The 20929-nt window shown below is 41.8% G+C and overlaps 1 protein-coding gene across 2 annotated transcripts in view; it reads right to left on the bottom strand.

Moving 5' to 3' along the window:
* The window catches only part of ATP9B (ATPase phospholipid transporting 9B (putative)), a 534623-nt gene that overhangs the window by 116414 nt on the left and 397280 nt on the right, over nt 1–20929 (bottom strand). For both annotated transcript variants that reach the window (XM_077492334.1, XM_077492333.1), the window contains exon 15: nt 18491–18739. In XM_077492334.1, coding sequence (XP_077348460.1) covers nt 18491–18739 — 249 coding nt within the window. The remainder of the gene's footprint in view (nt 1–18490; nt 18740–20929) is intronic.

A 20929-nucleotide genomic window follows, 5' to 3' on the forward strand; every position in this document is an offset into this window, starting at 1 on the left:
TTGCTACCTCCTCTTCCTGATCCAATACCAAGAGTGGCTGCGCATCAGAAATGTCCTCTTGATATGGATCGGAAAATAATTCCAGTGACTCAAGCGGAAGGTATGTGGTGGTGGTGGTGGTGGTCGTGTTGTTGGTGGTAGTGTCTTTGGGGGTGCACATAGCAGAGAGTGAAGAAGAGGGTGCAGATCGAGAGGATGAGGAGGGTGCAGAAGAGTAAGGCTGAGCGAGCCACTCAACCAAGTCTGGTGCATCCTTTAAAGTAATTGAACGCACCTTCTGCAACTTCCCACTTTGGCTCAAGCCTGTTGCTCCTGCCCTACCCCTACCACCCCTGCGGAAGGGCCTGCCTCTTCCTCTGCATGTCATTTTTTAAATGACCCTGTGACAAAACTCTTAGTCCCTATACCGCTGAAGGACTGCTGCAGTATAGGTGAGCGGTCAGCAGTGGTGCACGTCAACCCTATCTATTGTGGACCTATAGCGGTCCTTACAGAACAGCAGACTGTACCGCACTCAAGCCTATGTACCGTAGCACCCTATACCAAGTTACCAGTCCTTATAAGAACTTTTGTGGACCAAGCAGGTTGTGTATTAGTGTTTAGCAGACTGTACGTCAGTCCCTATACCGCTGAAGGACTGCTGCAGTATAGGGCAGCGGTCAGCAGTGGTGCACGTCAACCCTATCTATTGTGGACCGATAGCGGTCCTTACAGAACAGCAGACTGTACCGCACTCAAGCCTATGTACCGTAGCACCCTATACCAAGTTACCAGTCCTTATAAGAACTTTTGTGGACCAAGCAGGTTGTGTGTTAGTGTTTAGCAGACTGTGCGTCAGTCCCTATACCGCTGAAGGACTGCTGCAGTATAGGGCAGCGGTCAGCAGTAGTGCACGGCAACCCTATGTATTGTGGACCGATAGCGGTCCTTACAGAACAGCAGACTGTAACGCACTCAGGCCTATGTACCGTAGCACCCTATACCAAGTTACCAGTCCTTATAAGAACTTTTGTGGACCAAGCAGGTTGTGTGTTAGTGATTAGCAGACTGTACGTCAGTCCCTATACCAATGAAGGACTGCTGCAGTATAGGGCAGCGGTCAGCAGTAGTGCACGGCAACCCTATGTATTGTGGACCGATAGCGGTCCTTACAGAACAGCAGACTGTAACGCACTCAGGCCTATGTACCGTAGCACCCTATACCAAGTTACCAGTCCTTATAAAAACTTTTGTGGACCAAGCAGGTTGTGTGTTAGTGTTTAGCAGACTGTGCGTCAGTCCCTATACCGCTGAAGGACTGCTGCAGTATAGGGCAGCGGTCAGCAGTGGTGCACGTCAACCCTATCTATTGTGGACCGATAGCGGTCCTTACAGAACAGCAGACTGTACCGCACTCAAGCCTATGTACCGTAGCACCCTATACCAAGTTACCAGTCCTTATAAGAACTTTTGTGGAACAAGCAGGTTGTGTGTTAGTGATTAGCAGACTGTACGTCAGTCCCTATACCAATGAAGGACTGCTGCAGTATAGGGCAGCGGTCAGCAGTAGTGCACGGCAACCCTATGTATTGTGGACCGATAGCGGTCCTTACAGAACAGCAGACTGTACTGCACTCAGGCCTATGTACCGTAGCACCCTATACCAAGTTACCAGTCCTTATAAAAACTTTTGTGGACCAAGCAGGTTGTGTGTTAGTGTTTAGCAGACTGTGCGTCAGTCCCTATACCGCTGAAGGACTGCTGCAGTATAGGGCAGCGGTCAGCAGTAGTGCACGGCAACCCTATGTATTGTGGACCGATAGCGGTCCTTACAGAACAGCAGACTGTAACGCACTCAGGCCTATGTACCGTAGCACCCTATACCAAGTTACCAGTCCTTATAAGAACTTTTGTGGACCAAGCAGGTTGTGTGTTAGTGATTAGCAGACTGTACGTCAGTCCCTATACCAATGAAGGACTGCTGCAGTATAGGGCAGCGGTCAGCAGTAGTGCACGGCAACCCTATGTATTGTGGACCGATAGCGGTCCTTACAGAACAGCAGACTGTAACGCACTCAGGCCTATGTACCGTAGCACCCTATACCAAGTTACCAGTCCTTATAAAAACTTTTGTGGACCAAGCAGGTTGTGTGTTAGTGTTTAGCAGACTGTGCGTCAGTCCCTATACCGCTGAAGGACTGCTGCAGTATAGGGCAGCGGTCAGCAGTAGTGCACGGCAACCCTATGTATTGTGGACCGATAGCGGTCCTTACAGAACAGCAGACTGTAACGCACTCAGGCCTATGTACCGTAGCACCCTATACCAAGTTACCAGTCCTTATAAGAACTTTTGTGGACCAAGCAGGTTGTGTGTTAGTGATTAGCAGACTGTACGTCAGTCCCTATACCAATGAAGGACTGCTGCAGTATAGGGCAGCGGTCAGCAGTAGTGCACGGCAACCCTATGTATTGTGGACCGATAGCGGTCCTTACAGAACAGCAGACTGTAACGCACTCAGGCCTATGTACCGTAGCACCCTATACCAAGTTACCAGTCCTTATAAGAACTTTTGTGGAACAAGCAGGTTGTGTGTTAGTGATTAGCAGACTGTACGTCAGTCCCTATACCAATGAAGGACTGCTGCAGTATAGGGCAGCGGTCAGCAGTAGTGCACGGCAACCCTATGTATTGTGGACCGATAGCGGTCCTTACAGAACAGCAGACTGTAACGCACTCAGGCCTATGTACCGTAGCACCCTATACCAAGTTACCAGTCCTTATAAGAACTTTTGTGGACCAAGCAGGTTGTGTGTTAGTGATTAGCAGACTGTACGTCAGTCCCTATACCAATGAAGGACTGCTGCAGTATAGGGCAGCGGTCAGCAGTAGTGCACGGCAACCCTATGTATTGTGGACCGATAGCGGTCCTTACAGAACAGCAGACTGTACTGCACTCAGGCCTATGTACCGTAGCACCCTATACCAAGTTACCAGTCCTTATAAAAACTTTTGTGGACCAAGCAGGTTGTGTGTTAGTGTTTAGCAGACTGTGCGTCAGTCCCTATACCGCTGAAGGACTGCTGCAGTATAGGGCAGCGGTCAGCAGTAGTGCACGGCAACCCTATGTATTGTGGACCGATAGCGGTCCTTACAGAACAGCAGACTGTAACGCACTCAGGCCTATGTACCGTAGCACCCTATACCAAGTTACCAGTCCTTATAAGAACTTTTGTGGACCAAGCAGGTTGTGTGTTAGTGATTAGCAGACTGTACGTCAGTCCCTATACCAATGAAGGACTGCTGCAGTATAGGGCAGCGGTCAGCAGTAGTGCACGGCAACCCTATGTATTGTGGACCGATAGCGGTCCTTACAGAACAGCAGACTGTACCGCACCCAAGCCTATGTACCGTAGCACCCTAGACAGACCAAGTTACCAGTCCTGATAAAGAGCTTTGTGGAACAAGTGAGTTGTGAATGATTAGCAGACTGCAGCAGAAGGGCAGCAGTCAAGTATAATATTCTTTCTATATTTGGAAGAAAGAATATTATACGTGTACAAGCCTATTACCGTACCACTGATACCAGTCCTGAAAAGAACCTTTGTGGAACTAATAGTAACAGCAAGTCTTTAAAATTATCCTCACTGCCTGACACACTGCTTCCTGCCTGTCCCTATACAAATTGGCAAAAAAGAGTAGGCTGGAACGATTAGCTGGAACAGCTCTTTTGTGGACCTGATAGTAACAGCTAATGATGATGATGATGATGATGATGAAGAAAGACTAATCTGGCTGAGCTGTCCCTAAAATAGCAGCATACAGCGCTCTGTCCCTTTATCTAAACTGACAAAAGAAACTCAGGCTGCTGACCTAACACCTATACCAGTCCTGAAAAGAACTTTTGTGTACCAAATAGCTAGCGTTTTCTCTGTCCCTACTCCACACAGGATCCTTTCCCTACAGTGACAGAAGAAAGAATGTAAAATGGCCACCGGATCGGGTGTATTTATAGGTTAGGGGGAATGTCCAAGTGTCCATGAGCTGTCATGTCTCAATTGGTTGTCCTGTAACACATGATAAACGTGTCACGAAAGGTTAAAGTTCTTGTATACATTAAACACGTAAGTCCGCCGGGGCGAACGACGGAAAAAGGCGTTCGAACCCGCGGACGGCGAAAGTCGGAAATTCGCCGCGAAACGACCGCCGGGCGAACCGTTCGGCCATCACTACTGTTGAATATACAGATACTTGTCCCAAGACTGTGACTCATGGACAATAAGGTATTATAAGCACCTTCATCTCCAAAAACAACTCAGCAGTGGCAGATCCCACAATTCTCTTCCTGGCAGGTTCCTCTTATATGCATTTTCTTGGTAGTTTTTAACCATTGTGAGTTAACACAGGAATTCACGTCCCTATGCTTCACTTGAGCAGCAGTTGGAACTCAGCCCCATCATTAACAACTGGATTAAGTGACATAAGATATCACTACACTTTCAGATTATTAATAGAACTTACACTACAACTCATTATAGTGATCAAAACGCCACATTTCAAGCAGTGTCTTTACCTTGGTTTGATTTCTTTACACTCACTTTTTTTACTCTAGTGTTGTCAATTACACCAAAGGAAAAAATGACCACTAGATCTCAGGTTTTGGTGTCACCACTTTGACACAAAGGGGTTTATTTACTAAAGGCAAATCCACTGTGCACTACAAGTGCAGTCACTGTAGATCTGAGGGGTAGATCTGAAATGAGGGAAAACTCTACTGATTGCTATTATCCAATCATGTGCAAGCAAAAATGCTGTTTTTTATTTTCCTTGCATGCCCCCCTCAGATCTACAGTGACTTTACTTCCTAGTGCACTTGTAGTGCAAAGTGGATTTGCCTTTAGTAAATAAACCCCATTGCATCACATGAAAACAACAAACATAGAAGGATGACTATAACCTGCCCAAATCACCTATTCTTTCCAGTAACAATTACATGTGGATGTTGCCATGAACGAACTGTGGTTAATGAAGTGGTGACAACAGACAACCAACATTAACAATAAACGCTTTACAAGCTCCTATCTGCTAAAGCGGGGGTGTCGAACTCAATTTCATCCTGGGCAGCATCAGCATTATGGCTGCCCTCAAAGGGCCGGCTGTATCTGTAAAACTATATATTAAACAAATGCCTCTGCATTTTATTATTTCTGGTTTTAGTAATAATTTAAAGCTCAAGTTGAGAAGGGCCACATGGAGCCCACTCAAATTCCTGTATCAGATAATACAATTCTGAAACGGAGGGTAGCACACCACTGATATCACCCACAAGAAACTTTATTGGAGACTTCTCAGACAGAATATGGTTAAGCCACAGTCTTCTGTCTGAGCAGCTTCAAATAAAAGGTTTCATGTGGATTATACCAGCTGTGTGCTACCCTCTGTTTTAACTGGCATAGCGTTGTATCATTCTCATAATAATTATAAGCAGATGTTCAGAGCACCCCCCCTTTCCATCAGATGTCATGAGCCCACCCCCCCCACTATCAGAGGTCAATAGTCCCCCACCCTCCCTTCCATCAAAGTGCACCCCCCTTGCCTTGTGGTGCTGCTGGGAAGAAGCTGGGGACAGAGCTGAGAAGCAGAACGTGCAGGGTCAGGAGGAGTGTCTGGAGTCAGCTGCTGGAGCCTGTTGAATGCTAGGACCAGGGGAGGCAGAGATGAGGGGGCGCTGTGGCTGCACAGAGGTGCAGGATCTATAGAAAGAGTTCTGTCCTCTTCTCTGCTGCCGACTGCTGGGATGGGGGGGGGGAAGCCTCCCTACAGCCCCCCCAGTCAGAACACAATAGCACAGCAAGGGAAATCGCTGTACTAACATTGGATTGTTTGTACAATGGCACCGACCTGAGCTGTCAGTTTTTTTCCGTTCAACCGAAGAAAAAAAACTAGTAGTGTGTATGAGGCTTAACAGGTTAGTGCTCTTTGTTCTAGGTTCTGGATCTGAATTCTACCTAGAATGCTAGTTTAACATCTGCCTGTCAGCCTTAATAGCTACTGTGCATTACCAAGTTATCCCTGCAGATGGCGCTGTATACAATGGGAAACAGTGGCCTAGTTCTTATTGACACAGAAAATGAATCAGAGCCTTCTAAATAACATCACATAGAGTGATTGTCATGGGAGTGTGATTGTGTAAAAATCTGGGCTTTAATATCTGTTCATTTTATGTACAGTGCACACTACTTTCCTGTACCATCACCTTACCAGGTGAGAAAACACCATGCACTGTATATATGATCAATATATAGGAATTACATTATAAATAAAATAAAATAAACTACAATAAAAAAAAACTGAATTGCAAAAATAGCTTAATTATTTTTCTAAGTTCTTGTAACTGTTGCTTTTTACATTTTTTTGAATCAAAGCACCTGTTGCACTAGCAAATGTTATATACTGTATATACTAACTTTGACATAGCAAGTTATATGCACATTGTTTTATATTGACCACTTTGCTATATAACTTTTACAACTTCAGATGTTGCTGAAATGTCAGGCATTGCATTGGGAGAGGAAGAAGAGAAGGTCCTATGCACCACCATACCAAGGGGTAATTGGTATTTCAAAGGGCTCTGGCAGGCAGAGTGGCAGGATCACAATGAAAGCATCAGTGGGAGGGATGAATTATCTAGTAAAGTGAGTCTTCACCCTCTCCCACAACTTACCCTATCTTTCCCCAAATTAAAGAATAGATTTTTTTTAGGGGAGGGGAGGGATGTGAAATGGGTCCTCTGTGGGATCCAGACCTGCACTTCCTACCACTGCCTACAAACCACATGGAATACTGATGTCACACAACCTAAGATTTTGGGCAAAGCCACCACATTGCTCATGTCCCAGAGAAATTGCAGCAGCATTGCTCATGTATCGCCTCAAGTCATCAGGGGACCAGCTCAAAGAACTTGAAAGGGAAAGCCAGTCTCCTGAGGATGTCACATGAAAAGATGGCGGCGCGGAAAAAGTGGCCGCTTTGTTACCTTAAATGGTCAAAGTAACAAATTTACTTTTGAACTGTCCTATGTGCATTTTACCTTCTGAAAGGCCTTCCAAATTTTGAATTCACGTTATCCATTATCTCCTGCTGTTTATCTGAAATCTTAGATCAGGTTAACAGTGTAAAGCCTGGTAATGCTGCTTGAAGGAAACCCCTACTAAACAAAATGTTTGTTAAGTCACCGTGTCCTCTTCATACAATCCTCAGCCGGTCATGTGAGTGTCGAGAGCTGCTCTGAAATAAAGTATAGAATGGCATTTTTTTTTTTATAAAGCACATACACAGGGACACCTAACATTATGAAACATAGAGGATTGTATGAAAATGTAAAAGGATTTTTAGCAGCAGAAAGGGAGGGGCGTGCACTGTCACAAGCTCACAGGGAGGGAGGGGGAGAGTACAACTGAGGACGGCGGAGGAGGACAGAGAAGAGCTGCGGATGACTGAGGCACGTAAACTGACCACGGTGTCAGGGCTCAGCAGCCATGATAAACCGCTGTCAGTTTATGAGGGGGCAGCACCAGGCAGGATCAGCCAGGTATTCCAGGTGATAGAAGGGGCAAAATTACACAGCACAAGCAATGTGATGTATAACATGCTTTAAAGGAACAGGGTCCATTTTTATTTGGGGTTACAAATGCTTTAAATGCTAGTTGCTTATATGTAATGCTGATTAAATGGCTTCAGTGAATATGGCTATTGTGAAGTAATAGCTGAGACAGTATATGGATGGGGTTTGTATATGTTTCCCCATGATTGTCCGTGCTCATCCCACTAATCTGTTTGTTTGTAGGGATATTGGACTGTCTCAAGGACTGATGTACTTCATAAAGTACAGTAGAATATGTATGCTATACAAAAATAGACAAAACTAGCAAATTATGCTATAGAACAGTGACATGTTTTGAGTGCATTAAACAGACTACTAACAAGTCATATCCAAAAACTATAGAAAAGGCTTTTAACCACAACATATAAAAATATAATAAAAACACATTTTTAATATGTTCAATGAGCAAAGCTTAAAGTAGAGTACCTAGAATACGTGTATTAATTTGACTGCTGTAAAATGAGTTCTGATTGGATGCTATGGGTTACTGCACTCCTCACACTGTTTATTGGACAGTCCAACATGTATTTAATTATCTTTCCGTATTAGAGTATTGTTATAAATAGCAATTTAAGTGATAATGCAGCTGTGCAACAGTGGTTAAAGCTTAGACTATGTATTATACACAGACTGTTGACCCAGACAATAATTCTAATTCATAATAAAAGAGGCAATAAATGTGAGGCTTATGGTAAATTCCACTAAGCAAACAAGAACAATCAATGTTCAATGGTCAGAAAAAGAGCAAGGGTCTTCCAGATCCCTGTTTTCAGCACGTTGTTGAATTAGATGGGCTTGTGATCTTTGCACTTTACTGCTGAATTTGCCTAGTTTATATCCTTTTATGATGGTTGATTACATTAAGTCAGCAGACAGCCCTCCACACATGATGTGGACATACACTTATGGCAATTAAACGCCATGTAGTTATGATTTTGTCAATTACTTTTCCTGCTTACAAGTAATGTTTGCTATGCAGCGGCTGTATTGCTTGCAAGTGATAGACACTTGAAACTTTTTACCTTCTCCGAGAAAATGAAATATTGATCACTTATCATAAGAAACAATGAGCAGAGCATAATCAGACACCGCATTTAGAATACTAAACCAGAAACTAATCCAGGACAGCTTTCACAATAATATAACACATATCCTATGTTACATGTCTTCAGGTGACAGCTTGTTGCCATCACGTAGATCAGACTACTGCAAGCATATATGAGCAAATGAATATAGAATAGTTACATGCTCTAGCATAGAATAGGCACTTAAATATCCTATCACATATATATATATATATATATTTTTTTTATACAAACTGCTTTAATGTTACTACATATTGTCTTTGAATTTTTAGTCAGCTATGCATTTCTAAAACTGAAAAATTATTCAAATTTTGCTTTCTTGAAATAAAGGGCAACATGGGCGGATTTTCGCCAACTGCTCAAAAATCTCATTGATGGCTTGTGCGATTGACTAAGCTTTTACAAGACAGAGGTTGAGGCAAAGTTTAGGGTATACATAGCACCTTAGGTCTACTGCAGTCAGCCTTCATCTTTCTTTGTGGAAAGACATGTCAGGGTATTGGAAATCTGGAGGAACGTCAAGCACGTTATCTCCATTACAGTTTGTTAAATGTTACTAGATGTAACATGGCTTAACATCTAAACAGATATAAGCAATATTTTTTTTTTAGTTGCTACTGGGGTGGAAAGCAGATTTTAGAAGGCTGAAATTAGTTTTTGAGGATCAGTGTTTTTGATGATTGCCATAGCGACATTTGAAGTGGGCTTAGGGGGGGACAACGGGAATTGAGTGCGGATTGCATGTTTGACTTGCAGATATCTAAAAAACATATGATTGGGAAGATTGTACTCCACTTGGAGTGTGTGGAAGGTTTTTAGAGTCCCATTGGTAAGTAAATGTTGGAGATAGAAGATTCCATAAGTGGACCAGCAATCTACATCAGGAATTTGCAAGAATTCAGGTAGGACCTTGTTGTGCCATAACGGGGTGAAGTAGTTATATTGGGGAATCTCTAGTTTAGCGGAGGCAATGTCCCATATGCGTCTGTATTGACGCAGCAGGGCCAGTTCACCAGTCCTCAAATCAGTATTTCCGGTGTTTATTGTTATCGCATAAATAGGGTCTTTAGTGCATCTGGCCCACTTGGGGCACATCAGCTGGAGGAACCGCTCCCTGTTTGTCTTGTCAATGTGGTATAGTTGTGATAATTGGGACGAAATATAGTATAGGTTGAAATCTGGTAGTGCCATACCTCCCAGGTCAGGTGGGTTTTTTAGCGTCTGCCATGCCAGTTTGTGTCTGTTAGGACCCCATACGAAAGATTTGAGGAGAGCTTCTAGAGTCTTGAAGTATTTCAAAGGTAAGTATGTCGGGGAGTGCCACATCACATATAATACTTTGGGAAGTAGAACCATTTTAATTAAGTTTATTCTGCCCCACACCCCCAGTGGCAAACGAGCCCAGGTCCTCAGCTTAGTTTTTACATAGGACGTGAGGGGTTCAATATTGAGACGTACAAAGTCTGTCGACATTCTGGATACATGGATCCCAAGATATTTGATGGTACTAACTCTCTGAAGTGGCAGACTGGCCTGTGACTCGGTTGGTGGGAAACTGTCTATTGGTAATATTTGCGATTTCTCCCAGTTAATTTTTAAACCAGAGAAGGTCCCAAATTGTTCGATTGTATGCAGTGCCACCCGCAAGGAGGAACCCGGATCTGCTAGGTATAAAAGGGTGTCATCCGCGTACATACTAATTTTTTCAATCAGATTACCTGAGCATAGTCCCTTGATTTCTGGATTATTCCGGATGGATATGGCTAGCGGCTCAGCAGCCAGGGCGTATAACAACGGCGAGAGAGGGCAGCCCTGCCTTGTGCCCCTGGTGAGGTCAAACTGCTCGGAGGGCCATCCGTTCGCCATTACCCTGGCTGTGGGCGACTGATACATCAATTGTACCCATTTGATGAATTTAGGGCCGAAGCCATACCCCTCCAGACATTTCCATAAGTACTCCCATTCCACCGAGTCAAAGGCTTTCGCCGTGTCTAAAGTCACCACCACCCTAGATCCTGCCTCCATGTGTGTAGCCTGTAGGTTGATGAACAATTTGCGTAGGTTAAAGGATGTGTTGCGACCCGGCATGAATCCCGCCTGGTCGACATGTATTAAGGACAGGATAACTTTGTTCAATCTCAAGGATAGTACCTTGGCGAGATAAGCAATATTTTTAAGCCTATCATAGAACGGTCTCTTTTTAACCAATATAATGATGGTAATAGTCTCATGCTACAAGTCTATGCTACCACTTTGGTCATGTTGTGCTATGACAGGCAGATTGAAAAAGTTACTTTGCTAAAGAAATTTAAAATTAAATGGAAATCTACAGTTTAATCAGGGGTGTTTAAGGGTCCTATACAGCAGAAGTGCTAACACTTATTACATCAAGGGCTGACATATATTGACACTTTATGTGTGATTGGTTTTACCACAATCTGGTTTGACACAATCTGATTAAAAAATAAAAATATTTCAAGTCTGGAGGGAAAACCTTCACATCTCACTAACGTGAATAGCAGGCTTCACTGTTTTAAAACCCCCACCACTGCACACAGATCATTTTTATTTCAAAGACCATTTTTAATCAAGGATAAAAACTGAAATTAAACATTTTAATCCTTTCTATTATCAGTTTGTACTCAGTTTTCACTCCTTTATTGTAAAAACGGGACCCATACACCAACAGAGGCACAGGTACGATGTGGGGCTGACGCGTTTCACACCATTAGTGGTACTTAATCAAAGCTGTAGGAACACCGGCTCCAATCTGTATTTTATACGTATAATCTACTGGTCACCTGGCCAAACGTATCCCTTACAGATTGTGAACAGGTGTGGTCCCTCAAAGCTTTCACAAACATAAAAGGAGGAATGGGTGTGGAGATGATCAGTTGCAATCAACAACTCAAAATTAGAATTAACCCAGAAACGGGAAAAAAGAAATGAAAACTATTAATAAATTCGAGTCCATGCAAATGATCGCCTCACCAACCAACTCCAAGTTTCATCCAATACTTGTTCACTAATAAATTACATATTATGCCAAGTTTCCTAGAGAACATTAAATAAAACAAATCATGAAGATCATGCATAAATATATATATGTATATGCTCGTGGACATAAATGCATAGTTTAAAAGGTATGTGAAAATCTAAAAAACTTATATGTACACATATGTATGTGCAGTCGACGTTCAGCAGGTGGAGAATGGAGAATTCCACCCAATTGGGAGAACGAGGACAACGCACACACACATGTGCACAGGGCCCCCTACATAGCTTAAAAAACAGCTACGCAAAAATACAGCAGACTATATTGGAATATAGCAGACTTGCCTCAACAGTATGTGTATATTCAACACACATAATGTCCATAAATTTATTACATTGTGCATACATATGACTCAACTTTCTCAATGAAATTCTAGTGTAATACAATGGAGGAAGAATAATGAAATGGAGTTAAGAATATATGGACTTAATGTGCAACACAGAAAGGTATCTAGTGACAGTACTCCTACACTAGAATTTTATTGAGGAAGTTGAGTCATATGTATGCACAGTGTAATAAATGTATGGACGATATGTGTGTCGAATATACACTGTTGAGGCAAGTCTGCTATATTCCAATATATTCTACTTTTTTTTTTGAGTAGCTTTTATTAAGCTGTGTAAGGGTTCCTGTGCACAGGTGTGTGTGCATTGTCCTCGTTCTCCCATTTGGGTGGAATTCCCCTTTGGGGATAGTCAACCGCACATACATATGTGTACATATATAAGTTTTTTAGATTTTCACATACTTTTAAACAATGCATTTATGTCCATGAGCATATAAATTTAATTCTAATTTTGAATTGTTGATTGCAACTAATCGCCTCCACACCCATTCTTCCTTTCATGTGTGTGAAAGCTTTGAGGGACCACACCTGATCATAATCTGTAAGGGATACTTTTAGTCTGGTGACCAGTAGATTTAATGTATAAAAGACAAATTGGGTCGGTGGTGCTATAGCTATGAATAAGCACCACTAACGGTGCAAAACGTGTCAGTCCCACTCTGCACCTGTGCATCTGTTGGTGTATGGATCACGTTTTTTACAGTAAAGGTGTTGTATTGGAGTGCGGCCTTCCATTTTTCTCTTTTTCACTAACTGCTTCTGCTGAGCCGGCATACTTCACCTACAAACTGCGAGGATGGTGTGAATGTGGGATCGTACCTAGAGCGGTAATTGCTTTGGATTAAGTGTTAAACTATACTTGCATCTCCAGTCTTCAACCATTTTAAGCTCCCTTTTCCAGCAGTTTCTGTTTTACCAGTCATTAAGGTGGATTAGAAACCATGATTAAAAACAGAATAAGGAACAACTATAGACCTTGCATTTTTTATCTGCTTCCCAATAATCCCAAAATTAAAATTGCAAGAAAATGCAGTATATTCATTTTCCTTTGTTTATAAAAGTGTGCTGCAGTTGAATTAAAAACAGAAATAAACGATTTCTACTTGTTAACCAGTGCATTTCATGGCCAAATTATAATACTTGATTCCTCTGGTACGTGGGGATCCACAATAAGTTCATAAATCCACCAAAAATTTTAATTGTTGAACTTTATCCAAAAACAGTTGAAGTGAGAGATGTAGAGGGCAACTGGTATTATATGGTTAGGGGTCTAATGCAAGAATTACAAGATCTTTGTTTTGGCATATTAGACTAACTGTATCATGCAATCAAATGCAAACAAATAAATAGTAGACAATATTTTTTCTGGACACACACACATATATTTCAGATGGTATATAAAACTCCCAACATATTTGGCAATCCCAGCACCACAAAATAACATTTCTATTATAACTGGAACATTGTGATTAAAGAAGTCAATTACGTTTAGCTCTAAATATGGTTTGTTTGTGAAATATTCAAAAAAAAAGGAATTAAGATGAAAAAAAAATCACTGCATATGATATTTATTACTACAATAATTTATATCTTCCACCACTGATAAAAAAAAAATGTACCCAGACTAACCAATCAGCTCACTAAATCCTAATCTCTCTCTCCTCTTTTAGTTCTTATTGTGGCCAATGTATATATTCATTTCTGAGAAATAAACCTACAAGGACATTTTTCTGCTAACATGCAGCAATTCTCTTAGTATACTCCTTCAAGAGCAGAACGGTAAAGATTAAATAATGAAAACAGTCCTCTAGAAATAATAACTAGTTGTAAAGAGTTAAAGAAGAAAATGGGGCATTGCACCATTTAATTCAAAATCACTTACAGAAGTTAAAATTATGCTTACCAAACAATGGTGTCAGGTATTAAGCAAATCAACTCAGACACATAAATGCTGAGAGTAAGGTAAAACATCAAGTGAACCATTTGCTTGCATAAAGCTCAAGGGTGCAATATTTAAAGCACTTTATTCAATAAAAAATGCTTTTAAAAAGGTACTTTGGTGATTGGGAAAAACTGGAATCATCTGTCAATGTGACTGCAAGAAAGTTCAATAAGCTAAATAATGAACCATTTACATTATTTTCCTCGGGCTCCATGACTTGTGTCAATAGAACTCTTTAAAAAATTATGATGTAGACCTTGTAGTTTGTAAAGCAAAGAGTGCACATTCATTTATATGTGTATAAATATATTTAAGGATTGAAAAATATACCTTTTTCGAAATGCTGAAAAGGAATTAGAAACAATATTCAGGATGGGTATTTTCTCTGGACATTTTTACAAGGTCTGCACACAAAAAATATCAAAAAAATATCCTTCTTTTCTTACTCCTGCCTCAAAGTGTTTGTACATATTGCAGGTCAACTCCTTCCAAAGCTGATTTTTTTTGTGGGAGTACCAGTGTGTTAAAGCACTCACCAGTATCTTGAAGCTTTTAGTAATTGTGTACACAGTCTTTAACCACTTCAGCTCGAGAATGTTTTACCCCCTTCCTGACCAGGCGATACTGCACTTGCGTTGCTTTAACTGACATTTGGACACTGTACCCTAAAAAAAAAATGCATGTCCTTTTTTCCCCACAAATAGAGCTTTCTTTTAGCCCTGGTTCACATTGGTACGATTTGAAATGTGATTTGACATGTCAAATCGGCTGCAGTGGCACTGTCCTAATCGGTGTATGCTGCATTTGCAGCACTGCACCGATTTCAAAAGGTAGTTTCTGTACTACTTTTTGTGATTTCGGGCTGCAATTTACATTGACATCTGTGCAGAAACCTGCACAGATATCTCTGAAATCGCAGCGGAAATCGGGACTGAGGCCAGGTTCACACCGGAGCGATGCGGGAACGCCGCGAATCAGCGGCGTTTTCCCACATCGCATGCCTCCCGCCGGCAGTTCACACTGCCCTATGCGGACTGCTGGGAGTGTCAGTGAAATGTTAATGACACCCCCAGATCAGTCCGCATATCGCAGTGCGATCTGCACACTCGCACAGGAATCGGATCGCATGGTGTGAACACCCATGCGATCCGATTCTGCTGCGGACCAAAAAAAGGGTCCTGTGCGAGTTTGCGATGCGAATTCAGCCATACTATCTGTATGGCTGAACTCGCATCGCACAGAGATCGGATGTGATTTGCACTGCAGTGCGGTGCGAATCACATCCGGGTCTCCCACCCGCAGCGGTGTGAACCCAGCCTGACATGTGAGAGTGAAATCGCGCGAGTTCACCTGAACTCACCTGGCTTCATTCCCGCAGCATAGCGTGAACCTGGGCTTAGTGGTATTTGATGACCTCTGCAGTTTTAATTTTGAATTTTTTGCGTTATAAACAAAAAAACAATTGACAATTTTTGAAAAAAACATTTTTTTTTACTTTCTGCTGTAAAACATATTCAATAACAAAATTTTAAAAATCCCATTTCTTCATCAATTTAGGTCAATATGTATTCTGCTACATATTTTTAGTAGAAAAAAATCCCAATAAGCATATATTGATTGGTTTGCACAAAATTTATACCGTCTACAAACCATGGGATATTTTAATGTATTTATTTGTTTGCTTGTTTTACTAGTGATGGCAGCGATCAGCAATTTTTAGCGGGACTGTAACATTGCGGCGGACTTTTTGGGGACCAGTGACATTATTACAGTAATCAGTGCTAAAAAAATGCTCTGTTAAGGTACTTATGACACTGACAAAGAAGGAGTTAACATCAGGGGCGATCAAAGGGTTAAGTGTGTCCTTAGGGCATGCTTTCTAACTGTGGGGATGTGTTTTGACTGAAGGAAAACAGAGATCAGTGTTTCTGCTTAGTGGAAACACAAGATCTCAATTTTCCCCTCTGGCAGAACGGTGATTTGCCTTGTTTACATAGGCAGAACGTCATTCTCTCTCTCCTCAGTACAGCGGACCCACTGATTGGCTCCCACTGTGTCCAATCACAGCGGGAACGGGACTCCGGCAGCGCGCACATGCACCCCAGAGCCAGAGAAAAAAAAATCACGCAAAGTTATGTGATTTTGCGCTTAAGAGCTGTCCTGCTGCAGTATATGTACGTGGGGTGGTCCTTAACCACTTAAGGACTGCTTCACACCGATGTACGTCAGCAGAATGGCACGGCTGGGTACAAGCACGTACCTGTACGTTGCTCTTTAAGTGCCCAGCCGTGGGTCAGGAGCGCGCCGCCGCTCGCGCGCTCCCAACTCGGTCCTGAGTTCCGTGACCGTGGGACCAGCGGACCCAATTGTCGCTGGTGTCCCGCGATTGGGTCACAGAGCTAAAGAACGAGGAAAGGTCTGTGTAAACAAACCTCTCCCCGTGCTCCCTACTGTGGCTGTCACCGATCGCCTGTTCCCTGTTATAGGGAAAGACAATCAGTGAAGTCACATGCCAGGCCACGCCCCCTACAATAAAAAACACATACCATCATACATAACACCTACACTGCCCGCTAGTGGTTAGCTCCTTCACTGCCAGTGTCAATGTGTCTGCCATAGTGTTGCCATAGTGTCGCAGTCACAATAAAAATCGCTGATCGCCGCCATTACTAGTAAAAAAAAATATTAATAAAAATGCTATAAAACTATCCCCTATTTTTTAAACGCTATAACTTTTGCGCAAACCAATCAATAATCGCTAATTGCGTATGTAGAATATGTAGAAGAATACGTATCGCCTAAACTGAGGAAAAAAATTTTTTTTTTTTAGATATTTTTGGGGGATATTTATTATAGCAAAAAGTAAAAAATATTGAATTTTTTTCAAAATTGTCGCTCTTTGTTTATAACACAAAAAATACAAACTGCAGAGGTGATCAAATACCACCAAAAGAAAGCTCTATTTGTGGGAAAAAAAGGACCCCAATTTTGTTTGGGAGCCATGTCTCATGACTGCGCAATTGTCAGTTAAAGCGACGCAGTGCCGAATTGCAAAAAGAAGCTTGGTCCTTTGGCTGCAAATAGGGGCTTAAGTGGTTAAGCAGATATAGGATAAGTTCACCACACAATGTTACACTTGTATTTAGGGTGTAACATGTTCAACACCCCCCCCCCCCCAACTCCCCCCTTAACCATGACAGAAGGTGGGGGATCCCCCCCTGCACCCACTGTCAGAAAAAAAAAAAAAGCGTGGCTGTGCGGGGCTCCACCAACGCAGCTGCATCATTAATTCACATTCAATCTATGAATAAACAAACTACAAGTACCGTCTGTAGGCTGTGTTTATAAATGGATACAAATAGAGTACTGAATAATGTATAAAGTGTGTCTAGAATATAATGACAATGAAGTTCCTACGCTTGAGAAGGGCTCTGTGAAGAGCAAAGCTTCCAAGGTCGCTTGGAATGGGGTGCCGGGTATACATTAAAACACTGATCAGTTGCATTCCAGCCCTGTTAGATTTGAGACATTCTTTTTTGTGACGCCCTGTTCAAGTGTCTCGCATTAAGAAAAATGCAAGTGAACTTGGAACAGCAATAAGCAATTACATTTTGTATGAACTTGGGTAAAAGTGCAAAAAAAAAACATTGGAAATAGTGAGGAAAGCATATAAAGAAGCTGCGCTATCATCTGCACAAGTGTACCGATGGCACAAGGCCTTCAAGGAAGGTTGAGAATTTGTTAAAGACAAACGTCGATCAGGATGCCCATCTTTGTCAAAAACGGAACAGAATGTGGATGCAGTGAGGTCTGTTCCCCCCTGTGACTGACGGTTCCCTATCAGAATGATTGCAGAAGAAAACCGGAATTACAAAGTCAATTATTCATGAAATCGTGACTCAGGATTTGAACATGAGAAAAGTGTGTGCAAAACTTGTTTTTAAAGAAAGAACTTGTCATCTGATCAGAAGGAACCCTGTCAACTCGTTTGCCAAGGCCTGTTGGACCATTTGGAAAGAGAGCCTGATTTTTTGAGTCAAGTGATCATGGGAGATGAATCCTGGGTGTTCAAGTACAATCCCGAGATGAAGAAACAAAGTTCCTGAATGGCACACACCCACACCACCCTGCCCCAAGAAAGCTCAAATGAGCAAATCAAGTCAAAATCAAACTACGCGGGCTCTGAATGCCATCTCAACTGAAGAATTTCAAGGATGCTATGAAGAATGGAAAAATTGCTGGGAGTGTTGCGTACACTCACAAGGTGCATACTTTGAAGGAGACAATATTCAATTGTAACATTTTTCAATAAAATAAATTTAAAAATATAATTCTCATTATTTTCTGGAAACACCTTGTGTTAGAGCTATTTATTTCTACTGTTTGAAATAGAAAATGTTTTATAAATCACAGAACACCGACCTCATCAGGGCTTGATGCTTGGTAGGTGCGGTTTTCATCACAAAAGTCTTGATCAACTTCAGCATACTCCGCTTCATAGTTTACTCCAGCTCGTGATTCGTAAACTGGCGTAACATTGTGACACAAAGCTATGGCTTTTACGGCTTCATGGACACGACTGCTCACTGTCCTGCGTACTTTAGGGGCTGAAGCCTGGACCTTTCTTGAAGGAGTTGAGCTGGCATTGTTATTAGTGGCTTGAGGCTGTACCTTCAATGTAGATGACAAAGACTCACATTAATAAAGTTTTAAGCACCCTACTACAGAGAAGAATAATGAAAATCTCAATATAAACTAGCACTGTCAGAGAAATGCAACAATCCTGGTAAAATATCACAGATAAGTCTTGTTACCAAAAAAATAAATAAAATTAGTTTATCACTAGTTGAGAGAGTTTAGGCAAAAAAAAAAAAGGCTTATTACTGAGTTTTTAATAGCTTCTAATTAATATTATCAAATGTTAAAAATGGAGTCTATAGGCTGCATGGGAATTAGTTTGTTGCTAGGACCTGGGATTAGGAATGATTAGTCACTAGGCCCAGTGAGTGAGGAAATCTCAGCTTTGCCCAGACATTCAGAAGACTGATAAGCACGTGATTTAACTACCGCAGATGTGATAGCACTATCCAAAAATATGAAGCCTGACACATGCACTAAACTGGGCTTTATTAACAGAATTGCGTAGTTCACTGTTTTTAGATAAACATTTAAATAAGATCAGCTTGATACAAAGCACATCATTATTGAACATTATGGCACACTTACCTCCTAGAGTGTCCTCCTCCAATTCTGCAATATCCACAGTCCCCCTCTTCCACCCTATAGCCATCACTGACAAACCTTGACTATCTTTATTGGGTCCGGCGCCTTCCCTCTCTGCCACTGATGCTGTAATTATTGCGCATGCTGTAATTATTGCGCATTCACACAGGAGATATATTGTCCATGGCACCCACCTGATTTTCTGGCATCTTACAGGTGCCAGGAATGAGCCGGAGTGTATACCACCTTGCACATGCACCGCAGGTTGCGTACGCTAGAAGCGAGAGGAAGCAGTTTTTCTTGGCAGAAGTCTGTGCATGTTTCTTTAGCTAAAAAAACTAACAAGTTTTGCTGTAATGTGTGTTAAAATGTGAAATCTAATGAAAACATTTCTTGAGTAAGTGCTATTATCATAACTCAAAAGAGGTGCTCACTGTAAATATGCTATACTTCCTATTCAATGTTGTCTTTTTATATAGGTAAAAAAGAAAAAAGGAAAATTATTTCAGAACATTAAGTTCTTTAAAGAACATGTAAACCCAACATTTCAAATTCCTGCTAGATGTCTGCTGCATCATGTATTAGTATGAAAAGTATCCTGTTCTCTTTGTATTGCTTCCCTTGTATATTTCATATACCTGGTGTTGATCTGACAGTCCCCCTGCTTTCCTATTAAAAACTGACCAGACTACACATGACAGCACAGGGCCAGTCTGTTTTCTGGCTTTACTGGGAGGTAATCCAATGATCGGGCTTGCCCTGGCACACAGCCATTCACTGGGTAGTTCAGTGATCTGCTGTTTCTCTACCCCCAGTTCCTGCTGCAACTAAGAACAGAGGGTATATGATCTCTTATAAAAAAAGGTATTTATGAAGGATTTTTATATGTATACATAAATGTTCCGCCTTTCATTTGCCTTTCTATTTTAAATTGAATGGGTTGTTTTACAAAGTGAGGGCTTATGCCGCGTACACATGATCAGACATTCCGACAACAAGAACCCATGGATTATTCCAACGGATGTTGGCTCAAACTTGTCTTGCATACACACAGTCACACAAAGTTGGTTGAAAATTGCGAACGTCAAGAACGAGGTGATGTACATGTATGACGAGCCGAGAAAAATTAAGTTCAATAGCCAGTGCTGCTCTTCTGCTTGATTTCAAGCATGCGTATACCTTTGTGTGTCGGAACTATGTACACACGATCGGAATTTCCAACAACGGATTTTGTTGTCGGAAAATTTGAGAACCAGATCTCAATTTTTTTGTGACTGAAATTCCAATTTAAAATGTCAGATGGAGCCTACACAGGGTCGGAATTTCCGTCAAAAAGCTCTGAACATTTTCCGTGAGCAAATAAAAACCTTTCCGCTGGTGATTCATTGTGTCAACTAGCAAGAATTGTCCCACAAAGCATATTTACACCCAAGAGGAAAAACTGCGTCAGGAGGAGAAGAGGGCAGAGGGAGAGAAGGCACCATGAGAAACGTCAGGAGAAGATGGCAGCAGAGAAGACAGAGCTATTAATAAAGGAATTTAATTTCACTGCTTTTTTGGTGAATGGGTAGGGGTAGTATGTAGCAGGGGGCCCGGGATCTGGGAGCACTCTTGTTAAAAGGGGCCCCCAGATTCCGA

Source organism: Lithobates pipiens, unplaced genomic scaffold (genome assembly GCF_037356315.1).
Source record: "Lithobates pipiens isolate NorthernLeopardFrog02 unplaced genomic scaffold, aLitPip1_a1.2 Scaffold_19, whole genome shotgun sequence".
NCBI lineage: Eukaryota > Metazoa > Chordata > Amphibia > Anura > Ranidae > Lithobates > Lithobates pipiens.